Source organism: Lichenostomus cassidix, unplaced genomic scaffold, assembly GCF_008360975.1.
Source record: "Lichenostomus cassidix isolate B80296 unplaced genomic scaffold, HeHo_3.0 HiC_scaffold_36, whole genome shotgun sequence".
Classification (NCBI taxonomy): domain Eukaryota; kingdom Metazoa; phylum Chordata; class Aves; order Passeriformes; family Meliphagidae; genus Lichenostomus; species Lichenostomus cassidix.
This window is the reverse complement of record NW_028147270.1, coordinates 172,752-187,142: the sequence shown is the minus strand read 5'-3', so window position 1 is coordinate 187,142 and position 14,391 is coordinate 172,752. Positions and strand designations below refer to the sequence as shown.

The window sequence follows — 14,391 nt, the reverse complement described above, 5'->3', positions numbered from 1 at the left end:
AATGTGATTTTTGGGTTGAAAAATTGGACTTTTTGGGGTTGAAAAATGGGATTTTTTGGAGGAAAAAACAGGATTTTTGCCATGAAAAAATGGAATTTCAGCTTGGAAAAATGCAAATTTTTCGGGGAAAAAATGGGATTTTGGGGTGAAAAAATGGGATTTTTTGGGGAAAAAAATGGGATTTTGAGTGGAAAAATGTGATTTTTTCGGAAAAAATGGGATTTTTTGGGGAAAAAATGGAATTTTTGGGTGGAAAAAAATGGGATTTTAGGGTGGAAAAATAGGATTTTATTGGGGTGGGAAAATTGGGAGTTTGGGGAGGAAAAATGGGATTTTTCAGGGAAAAAAGTGGGATTTTGGGGTGGAAAAAAATTGGATTTTTTGGGGTGGAAAAATGGGATTTTTGGGGTGAAAAAATGGGATTTTTTGGGGAAAAAATGATTTTGAGGGAAAAGTGTTTTTTCGAAAAATGGGATTTTTTGGGGAAAAATGAATTTTTGGTGGAAAAAATGGGATTTTGGGGTGAAAAATGTGATTTTTTTGGGTTGAAAAATGAGATTTTTTTGGGAAAAAATTAAATTTTTGGGTGGAAAAAAATGGGATTTTGGGGTTGAAAAATTGGATTTTTTGGGGCGGAAAAATTCAATTTTTTGGGGTCCAAAAATGGGGTTTTGGGGTGGAAAAATTATATTTTTTAGGTCAAAAAAAGTGATTTTTTTCAGCAAAAAAAAGAGATTTTGGGGTGGAAAAATGTGATTTTTTGGTGGAAAAAAAGGGGGATTTTTTGGTCAAACCCCAAATTTCCCAAATTTGCCGTTTTTCCCCCCAAATGCAGCGGATGGAGTTTCCATCCCCCAATCCTACACCTCCTTCCTGGCTCCGGTTTCCTCCTCCAAACTCTACAACGAGGTCAGAGGCTGCCGGGAGCACGACAGGCACCCCGAGGTATGCCGGGAAAGGGGCGGGGCTGAGAAAAAATGGGGAAAATTTGGGGGAAAATGGGGAAATCTGGGGAAAAAATGGGGAAATTTGGTGAAAAAATGGGGAAAATCGGTGAAAAAATGGGGAAAATCGGTGGGAAAATGAGGATTTTAGAGCCAAAAATGGGGAAAAAATGGAGCAGAAAGGGTTAAAAGTAGGGAGAAAGGGGCGTGGCTTGGGAAAAGGGGCGGGGCCAAGAAAAATTGGGGGAAAAATGGGGAAAAAATGGGAAAAATTCAGGGAAAAATGGGAAAAAAATTGGGGAAAAAATAGGAGAAAAATTGGGGAAAATTGGGGGAAAAATGAGGAAAAAATTGGTGAAAAAATGGGAAAACATTGGGGAAAAAATGGGAAAATTGGTGGAAAATTGGGGAAAAAATGGGAAAATTGGGGAAAAATTGGGGAAAAAATGGGAAAAATGGGAAGAAAAAATGGGAGAAAAATTGGGGGAAAATTAGGGGAAAAATGAGAAGAAAAGGGGAAAAAATGAGGAAAAAAATGGGGAAAAATGGGAAAAATTGGGGGAAAAATGGGGAAAAATGGGAAAAATTTTGGAAAAAATGGGAGAAAAATTGGGGGAAAAATTGGGAAAATTTAGGGAAAAAATTGTGGGGGAAATGGGAAAACATTGATGAAAAATTGAGGAAAAAATGAGGAAAAAATTGGGGAAAAAATGGGAAAAATCAGGAAAAAATAGGAGAAAAATTGGGGAAAAATTGGGAAAAAAATGAGGAAAAATTAGGAAAAATGAGGAAAATTGGGGGAAAATGGGGAAAATAGAGAAAAATGGGAGGAAAATAGAAATGGGGAAAAAAATGGGAAAAATGCAGGAAAAAATGGGAGAAAAATTGGGGGAAAATTGGGGGAAAAAGTGGTGAAAAATGGAGAAAATTGGGGAAAAAATGGAGGAAAAAAATTGGTGAAAAATAGGAAAAATGGCAGAAAAATTGGGAAAAAAATGAGGAAAAAATTAGGGAAAAATGAGGAAAAAATTGGGGAAAAAATGGGGAAAATAGAGAAAAAAATGGGGAAAATTGGTGGAAAAATGGGGGAAAATGGGAAAAATTGGGGAAAAAATGGGAAAAAAATTGGGGGGAAAATGAGAAAAAAAATTGATGAAAAAGTGGGAAAAAGTGGGGAAAATTGGGGAAAAATGGGGAAATTTGGTGAAAAAATGGGGAAAATCGGTGGGAAAATGAGGATTTTAGAGCCAAAAATGGGGAAAAAATGGAGCAGAAAGGGTTAAAAGTAGAGAGAAAGGGGCGTGGCTTGGGAAAGGGGGCGGGGCTTGAAAAAACGGGGAAAATTTGGGGGAAAATGGGGAAAAAAATGGGAAAAATGCAGGAAAAAATGGGAGAAAAATTGGGGGAAAATTGGGGGAAAAAGTGGTGAAAAATGGAGAAAATTGGGGAAAAAATGGAGGAAAAAAATTGGTGAAAAATAGGAAAAATGGCAGAAAAATTGGGAAAAAAATGAGGAAAAAATTAGGGAAAAATGAGGAAAAAATTGGGGAAAAAATGGGGAAAATAGAGAAAAAAATGGGAGGAAAATTGGGTGAAAAATGGGGGAAAATGGGAAAAATTCGGGAAAAAATGGGAGAAAAAATTGGGGGGAAAATGAGAAAAAAAATTGATGAAAAAGTGGGAAAAAATGGGGAAAATTGGGGAAAAATGGGGAAATTTGGTGAAAAAATGGGGAAAATCGGTGGGAAAATGAGGATTTTGGAGCAAAAAATGGGGGAAAATGGAGCAGAAAGGGTTAAAAGTAGAGAGAAAGGGGCGTGGCTTGGGAAAGGGGCGGGGCTTGGAAAATGGGGAAAATTGGGGAAAAAATGGGGAAAAATTGGGGGAAAAAATGGGAAAATTTAGGAAAAAATTGGGGAAAAAATGGGAAAAATTGGGGAAAAATTGGGGAAAATAGAGGGAAAAAATGGGGAAAAAATGGGAAAATTTAGGGAAAAAATTGGGGGGGAAATGGGAAAAAATTGATGAAAAATTGAGGAAAAAATGAGGAAAAAATTGGGGAAAAAATGGGAAAAAATCAGGAAAAATGGGAGAAAAATTGGGGAAAAAAATGAGGAAAAAATTGGTGAAAAATGGGGAAAAATGAGGCAAAAAAATTGGTGAAAAAATGGTGAAAAAATGGGGAAAAATGGGGAAAAAAATTGGGGAAAAATAGGAAAAATTGGGGAAAAATGAGGAAATAATTGGGGAAAAATTGGGGAAAATGAGAAAAAAATTGGTGAAAAAATGGGAAAAATTGGGGAAAAAATGGGGAAAAATGGGAAAAAATGAGGACTTTAGAGCAAAAAGTGGGGAAAATAGAGGAAAAAAATGGGGAAAAAATGGGAAAAATTCAGGAAAAAATGGGAGAAAAATTGGGGAAAAATTCAGGAAAAAATGAGAAAAAAAAAGGGGAAAAAATGAGGATTTTCGAGCAAAAAAATGGGGAAAAAATGGAGCAGAAAGGGTTAAAAATAGCGAGAAAGGGGCGTGGCTTGGGGAAGGGGCGGGGCTTGGAAAATGGGGAAAATTGGGGAAAAAATGGGAGAAAAATTGGGGAAAAAAATGGGAAAATTTAGGGAAAAAATTGGGGGGGAAATGGGAAAAAATTGATGAAAAATTGAGGGAAAAATGAGGAAAAAATTGGGGAAAAAATGGGAAAAAATCAGGAAAAATGGGAGAAAAATTGGGGAAAATAGAGGGAAAATTGGGGAAAAAATGGGGGAAAATTGGGGAAAATTTGGGGAAAAATTGGGGGAAAAATTGGGGAAAAAATTGGGGAAAAATTGGGGGAAAAATGGGGGAAAAAATGGGAAAATTTAGGGAAAAAACTGGGGGGGAAATGGGAAAAAATTGATGAAAAATCCACGGAAAAATTTCAGGGAAAATTGCCCAAAAAATTCCAGGAAATTCCCAAAAAATCCCAGGTGTTTCCAGGTGTGATCCAGGTGTCCCAAATCCCTAAAAATTCTCAAAAAAACCTCAAAAAATTACAAAAAAATTTTTAAAAAATCCAAAAAATCCAAAAAATTCCCAAAAATTCCCAAAAAATTCCCAAAAAATTTCAGGTGTTCCCAGCTGTTCCCAGCTGTTTCCAGATGTTCCCAGGTGTGATCCAGGTGTCCCAAATCCCTAAAAATTCCGAAAAAAACCTCAAAAAATCATAAAAAAAATTGAAAAAAAATTTAGAAAAAATCGAAAAAAAATCCAAAAAAATTCCAAAAAATTCCGAAAAATTCCCGAAAAATCCCAAAAAATCCCAGCTGTTCCCAGGTGTTCCCAGATGTTTCCAGGTGGGATCCAGGTGTCCCAAATCCCTAAAAATTCCGAAAAAAATCTCAAAAAATCATAAAAAAAATTTTTTAAAAACCCCAAAAAATCAAAATAAAATCCAAAAAAAATCCAAAAAATTCCCAAAAAATTCCCAAAAAATTCCCAAAAAATTCTCAAAAAATCCCAGGTGTTGCCAGGTGTTTCCAGGTGTTGCCAGCTGTGATCCAGGTGTGTTTTGCAGGCGCAGTTCGAGACGCCCTACGTGGTTCGGCTGCACAACTTCCACCAGGTTGCTTCACCTCTGCCTTGCTTCACCTTCCAGCATCCCAACCCAGGTGAGAAATTCCCAAAAAAATCCTCGGAATTCCCGGGAAAAATCCGCGGGAAAATCGTCTGAAATTCTGGGAAAAATCCGCGGGAAAATCGCCTCAAATTTCAGGGAAAAATCGCCCAAAATTCCGGGGAAAATCACCCAAAATTCCTGGAAAAATCGCCAGAAAAATCACCTGAAATTCCTGGAAAAATCACCCAAAATTCCAGGAAAAATTGGCCAAAATTCCAAAAAAATCCTTGGAATTCTCGGGAAAACCCGCGGGAAAATCGTCTGAAATTCTGGGAAAAATCCGTGGGAAAACTGCTTGAAATTCTGGGGAAAATCGCCCAAAATTCCAGGGAAAAGCACCCAAAATTCCCAGGAAAAAAATCACCCAAAATTCCAGGAAAAATTGTCAAAAATTTCAGGAAAAATTGCTAAAAATTCCCAGAAAAATTGCCGAAAATTCATAGAAAAATTGCCCAAAATTCCTGGGAAAATTGCCAAAAATTTCAGGGGAAAATTGCTGAAATTCCTGGAAAAATCACCCAAATTTCCAGGAAAAATCACCCAAAATTTCAGAAAAATCCTTGGAATTCCCGGGAAAAATCTGTGGGAAAATTGTCTGAAATTCCTGGAAAATTGCCTGAAATTCCTGGAAAAATTGCCAGAAAAAAAGCCCAAAATTCCTGGGAAAATCACCCACATTTTGTGGAAAAATCACCCAAATTTCCTGCAAAAAGTGCCTGAAATTCCCAGGAAAATCGTGCAAAATTCCAAGAAAAATCCCCAGAAAAATCGCCTGAAATTCCTGGAATAATCACCCAAAGTTCCTGGAAAAACCACCCAAAATTCCAGGTAAAAATCACCCAAAATTCCAGGAAAAATTGGCCAAAATTCCAAAAAAATCCTTGGAATTCTCGGGAAAATCTGTGGGAAAATCACTTGAAATTTCAGGAAAAATCCGCGGGAAAAATCACCTCAAATTTCAGGGAAAAATTGCCCAAAATTCCGGGAAAAGTCACCCAAAATTCCTGGAAAAATCGACAGAAAAATCACCTGAAATTCCAGGAAAAATTGCCCAAAATTCTTGGAAAAATCCTCGGAATTCCCGGGAAAAAAGCCAGAAAAAAACTGTTCAAAAATCGAAATAAAATTCAGAAGAAAATTGGGAAAAAATCAGAAAATAATCATAAAAAAAAAAAAAATCAGAAAAAATGGAAAAAAATGGAAAAAAATCGGAAAAAAATGGAAAAAAAATCGGAAAAAAATGGAAAAAAAAGGAAAATTGGGAAAAATCGGAAAAAAATTGGGAAAAAATGAGAAAAAAATCTGAAAAAATCAGAAAAAAATCAGAAAAAAATCAGAAAAAAATCAGAAAAAAAAAGAAAAGAATTGGAAAAAAATGAGAAAAAAATGGAAAAAAATCAGAAAAAATTTGGAAAAAAATCAGAAAAAAATGGAAAAAAATGAGAAAAAATTTAGAAAAAAATCGAAAAAAAAATAGAAAAAAATGGAAAAAAATTGGAAAAAAAAATCAGAAAAATATCAGAAGAAAATTATTAAAAAATCAGAAAAAAGTGTAAAAAAAATCGAAAAAAAATCAGATTTTTTTTTTTTAAAAATCTGAAAAAGATGGGGAAAAAAATCGAAAAAAATTTGAAAAAAATCAGAAAAAATCGAATAAAATTCGAAAAAAAATCAGAAAAAATCGAAAAAAAATCGAAAAAAATCAGAAAAAATCGAAAAAAAATCGAAAAAAATCAGAAAAAAATCGAAAAAAAAATCGGAAAAAATCCCCAAAAATCCCCAAAAATTCCCAAAATATTTTCTGGAACTTTCCAGACCCAGAACCCGACAACAGCCATTTCGTGGAGCTGAGCTGGCGGGTTCAGGTGGGAACTGTTCTCCATGGATTCCCCAAAAATCCCCAAAATATCCTCCAAAATCAATGAAAAAATCCCCAAAAAAATCTGAAAAAAATCCCCAGAAAATGAAAAAAATCCCCAAAAATCCCCTAAAAAATGAGAAAAAAATGCAGAAAAGAAAGGAAAAAAACCCGAAAAAAATAATGAAAAAAACGGAAAAATATAGGAAAAAAATCTTTAAAAAATCGGAAAAAAATCGGAAAAAAATCAGAAAAAATCAGAAAAAATCAGAAAAAATTGGAAAAAAAATCAGAAAAAATCGGGAAAAATCGGAAAAAAACTGGGAAAAAATGAGAAAAAAATCTGAAAAAATCAGAAAAAAATCTGAAAAAAAAGGAAAAGAATCGGAGAAAAAATGAGAAAAAATTGGGAAAAAATCAGAAAAAAATCAGGAAAATTTGGGGAAAAAATGGGAAAAATAACTGGGGAAAAATCAGAAAAACCAGAAAAAATTAGTAAAATAAAAAAAATGAGGAAAAATCAGAAAAATTCAGAAAAAAACTGGAAAAAATTGGAAAAAAGCCAGAAAAAGAAATTTTTAAAAATATGAAAAAACCCAGAAAAAAGTCGAAAAAAATCGAAAAAAAAAATCGAGAAAATTTAAAAAAAATTAAAAAAAATTCGAAAAAAATTCGAAAAAAATCAGAAAAAAATCGGAAAAAATTCGGAAAAATTCCCAAAAAATCCCCAAAAATTCCCAAAATCTTTTCTGGAACGTTCCAGACCCCGAGCCCGACAGCAGCCGTTTCGTGGAGCTGAGCTGGCAGGTGCAGGTGGGAACTGTTCTCCATGGATTCCCCAAAAATCCCCAAAATATCCTCCAAAATCAATGAAAAAATCCCCAAAAAAATCTGAAAAAAATCCCAAAAAATGAAAAAAACCCCAAAAATCTAAAATCAGAAAAAATCAGAAAAAAATTGCTAAAAATTTTTTTAAAATCAGAAAAAAAAGGGAAAAAAATCAGGAAAAATTTGGAAAAAAATCAGAAAAAAAATCAGAAAATAAATGGAAAAAATCAGAAAAGAACCAGACAAAAATTTTTTAAAAATTCAAAAAAATGAGGAAAAAATCAGAAAAAATTCGGGAAATATTTAGAAAAAATTCGGGAAAAATTGGAGAAAACAGGAAAAAATCAGAAAAAATTTGAAACAAGCAGAAAAAAAGTTGTTAAAAATTTTTTTTAAATCTGGAAAAAAAAGCGAAAAAAATCGGAAAAAAATCGAAAAAAATCAGAAAAAAATCGGAAAAAATCGAAAAAAAATCAGAAAAAATCGAAAAAAAATCGAAAAAAATCAGAAAAAAATCGAAAAAAAAATCGGAAAAAATCCCCAAAAATCCCCAAAAATTCCCAAAATATTTTCTGGAACTTTCCAGACCCAGAACCCGACAACAGCCGTTTCGTGGAGCTGAGCTGGCGGGTTCAGGTGGGAACTGTTCTCCATGGCTTCGCGGGATATTTCGAGACTCAGCTCTACGATGACGTCACCCTGAGTGAGGGGCGGGGCCAAGGGGGGGCGGGGCCAAGGGGGCGGGGCTTGGGGAATTCCCGGGAAAACCATTTGGGGTTTTTGGGGGGAAATTTGGGAGAATTTTGGGGAAAAATTTGGGATTTTTTTGGGGGAAAATTTGGGGGAATTTGAAAGAAAAACGGGAAATTTGGGGGAAAATTTGGGAAATTGGAGGGAATTTGGGGGGAAAATGGGAAAATTTGGGTGGGAAAGGGAAATTTGGGGAAATTTGGAAAATTTGGGGAAAATTTGAGATTTTTTGGGGAAAATTTGGGGGAATTTGGGGGAAAAAAAAGAGAAAATTTGGGGGAAAAATGGGAAAATTTGGGATTTTTTGGGGAAAATTTGGAGGGTTTTGGGGGGAAATGGGAAAATTTGGGAAAAATTGGGAGTAAAAATGAATATTTTGGAGAAAAATTTAGTGGAATTTGGGGGAAAATGGGGAAATTTGGAGAAAAAATTGGAAATTCTGGGAAAATTTGGGATTTTTTGGGGGGAAAAATTGGGATTTTGGGGGAAATTTGGGGGAATTTGGGGAAAGTTTGGGATTTTTTTGGGAAAATTTAGGGTTTTTTGGGGGAAAATGGGAAAATTTGGGGGAAATTTGGGGAATTTTGGGTTTTGAAAATCGGGAATTTGGGAATTTTGGGTTCAAAAGTTGGAATTTTGGGTTTAAAATTTGGGATTTTGGGTTAAAATTTGGGAATTTTGGGTTAAAATTTGGGAATTTTGGGATTTCCAGGCATTCGACCCGAAACTCACTCACCTGGATTGTTCTCCTGGTTTCCCATTTTCTTCCCTATTAAGGTGAGTTTGGGGAAAATTTGGGGAAAATTTGGGATTTTTTGGGGAAGTTTTGGGATTTTTTGGGAATTTTGTTGGGAATTTTTTTAATTTTTGGGGAATTTTTGGGATTTTTTTCATGAATTTTTTTTTTGTTGTTTCTTTGGGGAATTTCTTGGGATTTTTGGGGAATTTTTTCAGGAATTTTTTGGGGAATTTTTGGTTATTTTTTGGGATTTTTTAAGATTCAAGAAATGGCCAGAAAACCACCAAAAATCACCTTAAAAAACCCAAAAAAAAGCCAAAAATCACCCAAAAAACCCCAAAATTTCCCGGAAAAAATGGGGAATTTTCCCCAGAATCATTTTTTGGGTTAAAATTTTGGGAATTTTGGGATTTTTTGGGAATTTTTTTGGGAACTTTTTGGGAAATTTTTTGGGGGAATTTTCGGGAATTTTCAGGATTGTTTTTGGGATTTTCTTTTTACTTTTTCAGTGAATTTCTTGGGATTTTTGGGGAATTTTTCAGGAACTTTTTTGGCAATTTTCAGGATTTTTTGGGGAATTTTTGGGGAATTTTTCAGGAATTTTTGTGGGAATTTTCGGGATTTCTTGGGAGGATTTTTGGGGAATTTTTCAGGAATTTTTTAGGGAATTTTTCAGGAATTTTTGGGGGGAATTTTTGGGGAATTTTTGGTTATTTTTGGGGAACTTCTAGGATATGGAAAATGGCCAGAAAACCACCAAAAATCACCTTAAAAATACCAAAAAAACCCCCAAAAATCACCTGAAAAACCCCAAATTTCCCGGAAAAAATCGGGAATTTCTCCCAGAATCATTTTTTGGGTTAAAATTTTGGGAATTTTGGGATTTTTTGGGAATTTTTTGGGGAATTTTTGGGGAATTTTTGGGGGAATTTTCGGGAATTTTCAGGATTGTTTTTGGGATTTTCTTTTTACTTTTTCAGGGAATTTCTTGGGATTTTTGGGGAATTTTTCAGGAATTTTTGGGGGGAATTTTTGGGATTTTTTGGGGGATTTTTGGGGAATTTTTCAGGAATTTTTTGGGGATTTTTTGGGGAGAATTTTTGGGAATTTTGGGGCACTTTTAGGATTCAAGAAATGGCCAGAAAACCACCAAAAATCACCTTAAAAACCCCAAAAAAACCCCAAAAATCACCCAAAAACCCCAAAATTTCCCGGAAAAAACGGGGAATTTTCCCGGGAATCATTTTTTGGGTTAAATTTTGGGGATTTTGTGTCTCCCGCAGCAGCCGCTGCCGGTCCGGGCCGGCCAGGAGGTCTCGGTGGCCTTTTGGCGAGTGGCCACGCCCAGCAAGGTGTGGTACGAGTGGGCGGTGACGTCACCGGCTTGCTCCGCCCTCCACAACCCCATTGGTCGATCTTACACCATCGGGCTGTGACCCCGCCCACCGCCGCGGCTCAGCCAATCAGAGAGCAGAGAGCAGAGATCAATAACAGATCAATAAATGGTTTGGTTTGATGTTCATTGGTGTGTGTGTGGAGTTTTTTGGGGAAAAATTGGGAAAATTTGGGAGAAAATCGTGAAAAATTTGGGAAAAAATTGGGAAAAATTTTGGGGAAAATGAGGAAAATTTTGGTAGAAAATTGGGAAAAATTTGGGGGAAAAATCGTGAAAAAATGGGAAAAGTTTGGGTGAAAATTGCGAAAAATTTGGGCGAAAATTGGGAGAAATTTGGGGAAAAATTGGGAAAATTTGGGTGAAAAACCAGGAAAATTTGGGGGAAAATCGTGAAAAACTTCGTAGAAAATTGGGAAAAATTTGGGCAAAAATTGGGAAAAATTCGGGGAAAAATTGTGAAAAATTTGGGTAAAAATGGTGAAAAGTTTGGGGAAAAATCATGAAAAATTGGGAAAAAATTTGGGCAAAAATCAGGAGAAATTTGGGGAAAAATTGAGACAAATTTGGGTGAAAATCGTTAAAAATTTGATTCAAAATAGTGAAAAAATAGTGAAAAAATTGTGAAAAATTTGGGCAAAAATCGTGAAAAATTTGGGGAAAAATCATGAAAATTTGGGTGAAAATTGTGAAAATTTGGGGCAAAATTGGGGAGAATTTGGGGCAATTGATGACGTCATCGGCTTGCTCCGCCCTCCTCACCCCATTGGTCGATCTGACTCCGCCCACCGCCGCAGCTCAGCCAATCAGAGAGCAGAGATCAATAAATGGATTATTGATCGTCGATTGATTGTCGATCAGAGATCAATAAAGGGTTTTGTGTTTATTGCTGAGTGTGCATTTTTTTGGGGGGAAAATGGGAAAAATTGGAGAGTAAATCATGAAAGATTTGGGCAAAAATTGGGAAAAAGTTCCGAAAAATTTGGGGAAAAATTTGAGAAAAATTGTGAAAAATTTGGAGGAAAATTGGGAAAAAAATTGGGAAAATTTGGGTGAAAATCACGGAAAATTTGGGGGAAAATTCAGAAAAGTTTGGGTGAAAATCAAAAAACATTTGGGGAAAAATTGTGAAAATTTTGGGAGAAAATTGGGAAAAATTTTGGGAAAAATCATTAAAAATTTGGGGGAAAATTCTGGAAAATTTGGGGGAAAATTGTGAAAAATTTGGGGGGAAATTGTGGAAAATTTGGGGAAAAATTGGGAAAATTTGGGGGAAAAATCGTGAAAAATTGGGAAAAGTTTGGGTGAAAATTGCGAAAAATTCGGGGAAAAATTGGGAAAAATTTGGGCAAAAATTGGGAAAATGTTGGGGGGAAATTTGGACAAAAATTGGGAAAAAAATCGCAAAGAGTTTGGGAAAAAATTGGAAAAATTTGGGTGAAAATTTTGAAAAATTTAGGCAAAAAATCGGGAGAAATTTGGGGGAAAATTGTGAAAAATTTGGGTGAAAATCAGGAAAATTTTGGGGAAAGATATTGAAAAATTTGGGGGAAAATCATGAAAAATTTGGGCAAAAATTGTAAAAAATTTTGGCAAAAATAACAAAAAGTTTGGGAAAAAATTAGGAAAATTTGGGGGAAAATCGTGAAAAATTTGGGGAAAATCGCGAAACATTTGGGGGAAAATTTGGGTGAAAATCGTGAAAAATTTGGCAAAAATTGGGAAAAAATTGGGTGAAAATCGTGAAAAATTTGGCAAAAATTGGGAAAAAATTGGGTGAAAATCGTGAAAAATTTTGGCAAAAATTGGGAAAAAATTGGGTGAAAATCGTGAAAAATTTTGGCAAAAATTGCAAAAGATTTGGGGGAAAATTTGGGAAAAAATCCTGAAAATTTGGGGGAAAATTGAGAAAAATATTGGCAAAAATCATGATAAGTTTGGGTGAAAATTGAGAAAAATTTGGGGAAAAATCGTTACAAATTTGGGTCAAAATTGTGAAAAGTTGGGGGGAAAATCATAAAAAATTCGTCAAAAATTGCGAAAGATTTGGGTGAAAATTGGGAAAAGTTTGGGCAAAAATTGGGAAAAATTTAGGCAAAAGTTGGGGAAAATTTGGGCGAAAATGGTGAAAATTTTGGGCAGAATTGGGAAGAATTTGGGGCCATTTTTTCACCATTTTTACTCCCACTTTCCCCATTTTTTCACCCAATTTTTTCCCCCAAAATTCCAGTTTTTTTCCCCAGAATTTCACGAGTTTCTCTGGGATTTTTCACTGTTTTCTGACACCAAAATTAAATATAAAAAGCCCACCAAAAAAAAAAAATTCTGCCATTTTTATTCCAATTTCCGCCTTTTTTTCACCATTTTAAATTCATTTTTTCACCATTTTTCATCAGATTTTTCCCATTTTTTTTACCATTTCTAATCGGATTTTTTTTTTCCCCAAAATCCCAGATTTTTCCCCCAAAAATTTCAGTTTCTCTACTGTTTTTAACCCTTTCTGACATCCAAACTTTCTCAAAAAACAACCAAAAATGCCTTTTTTCCCACCCTTTTTTATCCAATGTTTACCATTATTACACCATTTTTTCACCATTTTTTATCAGATTTTCACCATTTTTTTGGTGAAATTTTCCCAAAATCCCACATTTTCTCCCCAAAACCCTTCCAGTTTTTAACCCTTTCCTACCACCACAAAACCACCATTTTCCCACCATTTTTATCCCAATTTTCACCATTTTTTCACCATTTTTTATCAGATTTTCCCCATTTTTTCACCAAAATTTTCCCAAAATCCCAGATTTTCTCCCCAAAACCGTTTCAGTTTTTAACCCTTTCCTACCTCCCGCAAACCCAATTAAAAAACACAAAACCAACCATTTTCCCACCATTTTTATTCCAATTTTCCCAAAATTTCTGATTTTCTTCCCAAAAATTTGTCGTTTTTCCACTTTTTAACCCTTTCCTACCACCTTAAACCCAATTAAAAACCACAAAACACGATAATTTTTCCACCACTTTTATTCCGATTTTTGCCATTTCTTCACCGTTTTTGATCATTTTTTCTCCGTATTTTCCCACCCAAAATCATCCCAAAAACTACCCAAAACCACTAAAAAATCACTTTAAAAAATCACCCAAAAACCGCCCAAAACCCATGATTTTTTCCACCATTTTTATTCCAGTTTTCACCATTTTTTCACCATTTTTATTCCAATTTTCACCATATCTTTGCCGTTTTTCATCGGATTTTTGCCATTTTTTCACCATTTTTTCACCGTTTTTTCCCAAATTTTCCCAAAATCCCCATTTTTCCCCCCAAATCACTTTCCGTAATCACCCAAAAAATCATCCAAAAATCACCCAAAAAATCACCCAAAAAACACCGCAAAATCACCCCAAAATCACCCAAAAAACGCCCAAAAATCACACAAAAAACACCAAAAAAGTACTGAAAAATCTCCCAAAAATCTCCCAAAATTCACCCAAAAATCACCAAAAAATCACCCAAAAAACACCCAAAAAATCATCCAAAAAATTACCAAAAATCACCCAAAAAACACCCAAAAATCAACCAAAAACACCCAAAAAATCATCCAAAAATTACCCAAAAAAATACCCAAAAATCACCCAAAAAACACCCAAAAATCATCCCAAAAATACACAAAAATCACCCCAAAAATCACCCAAAAATCACCCAAAATTCACCCAAAAATTATCCAAAAAATCACCAAAAAAACCCCAAAAAACATCCAAAAATCACAAAAAAACCCCAAAAATCACTCCAAAACCACCCAAAATCACAACAAAATACCCCCAAATCACCCAAAAATCACCCCAAAAACACACCAAAAATCCCCCAAAAAACTCTGAAAAAACCCAAAAATTCACCTGAAAATCCCCAAAAAGTCACCTGAAAATCCCCAAAAATTCAATCAGAAAAACCCAAAAATTCAGCAGAAAATCCCGAAAATTCAACTCAAAAAAACCAACTCAGTTTTGCCCCCAAATTTCCCTCCAAAAACAAAAAAAAAATTCCCCCAAAAATAAAAAAAAACTTCCCCAAAAATCCCAAAAATTTCCCCAAAACTCAAAAAAAAAAAATTTCGCACAAAAAGCCAAAAAAAATCCCCCAAAATTTCCCAAAACAAATCCCCAAAAAATAAAAAAAACCCTCCAAAAATTCCTGAAAAAAACTTTTAAAAAATCCCCTAAAAACCAAAA

The 14,391-nt window shown here is 34.6% G+C and overlaps 1 protein-coding gene across 4 annotated transcripts in view; it reads left to right on the top strand.

The window, feature by feature from the left end:
- PRMT5 (protein arginine methyltransferase 5) overlaps window positions 1-10,286 on the top strand; it is a 35,444-nt gene extending 25,158 nt beyond the window's left edge. For 3 of the 4 annotated variants that reach the window (XM_085044396.1, XM_085044394.1, XM_085044393.1), the window contains 5 exons: window positions 836-945; window positions 4,498-4,591; window positions 7,872-7,988; window positions 8,748-8,812; window positions 10,058-10,286. In XM_085044396.1, coding sequence (XP_084900522.1) covers window positions 836-945; window positions 4,498-4,591; window positions 7,872-7,988; window positions 8,748-8,812; window positions 10,058-10,210 — 539 coding nt within the window. In that variant the 3' untranslated portion in view covers window positions 10,211-10,286. Of the gene's footprint in view, window positions 1-835; window positions 946-4,497; window positions 4,592-7,220; window positions 7,271-7,871; window positions 7,989-8,747; window positions 8,813-10,057 lie in introns of all 4 variants that reach the window. The other variant, XM_085044395.1, reaches the window with a different exon arrangement.
- Window positions 10,287-14,391: the final 4,105 nt, after the last annotated feature.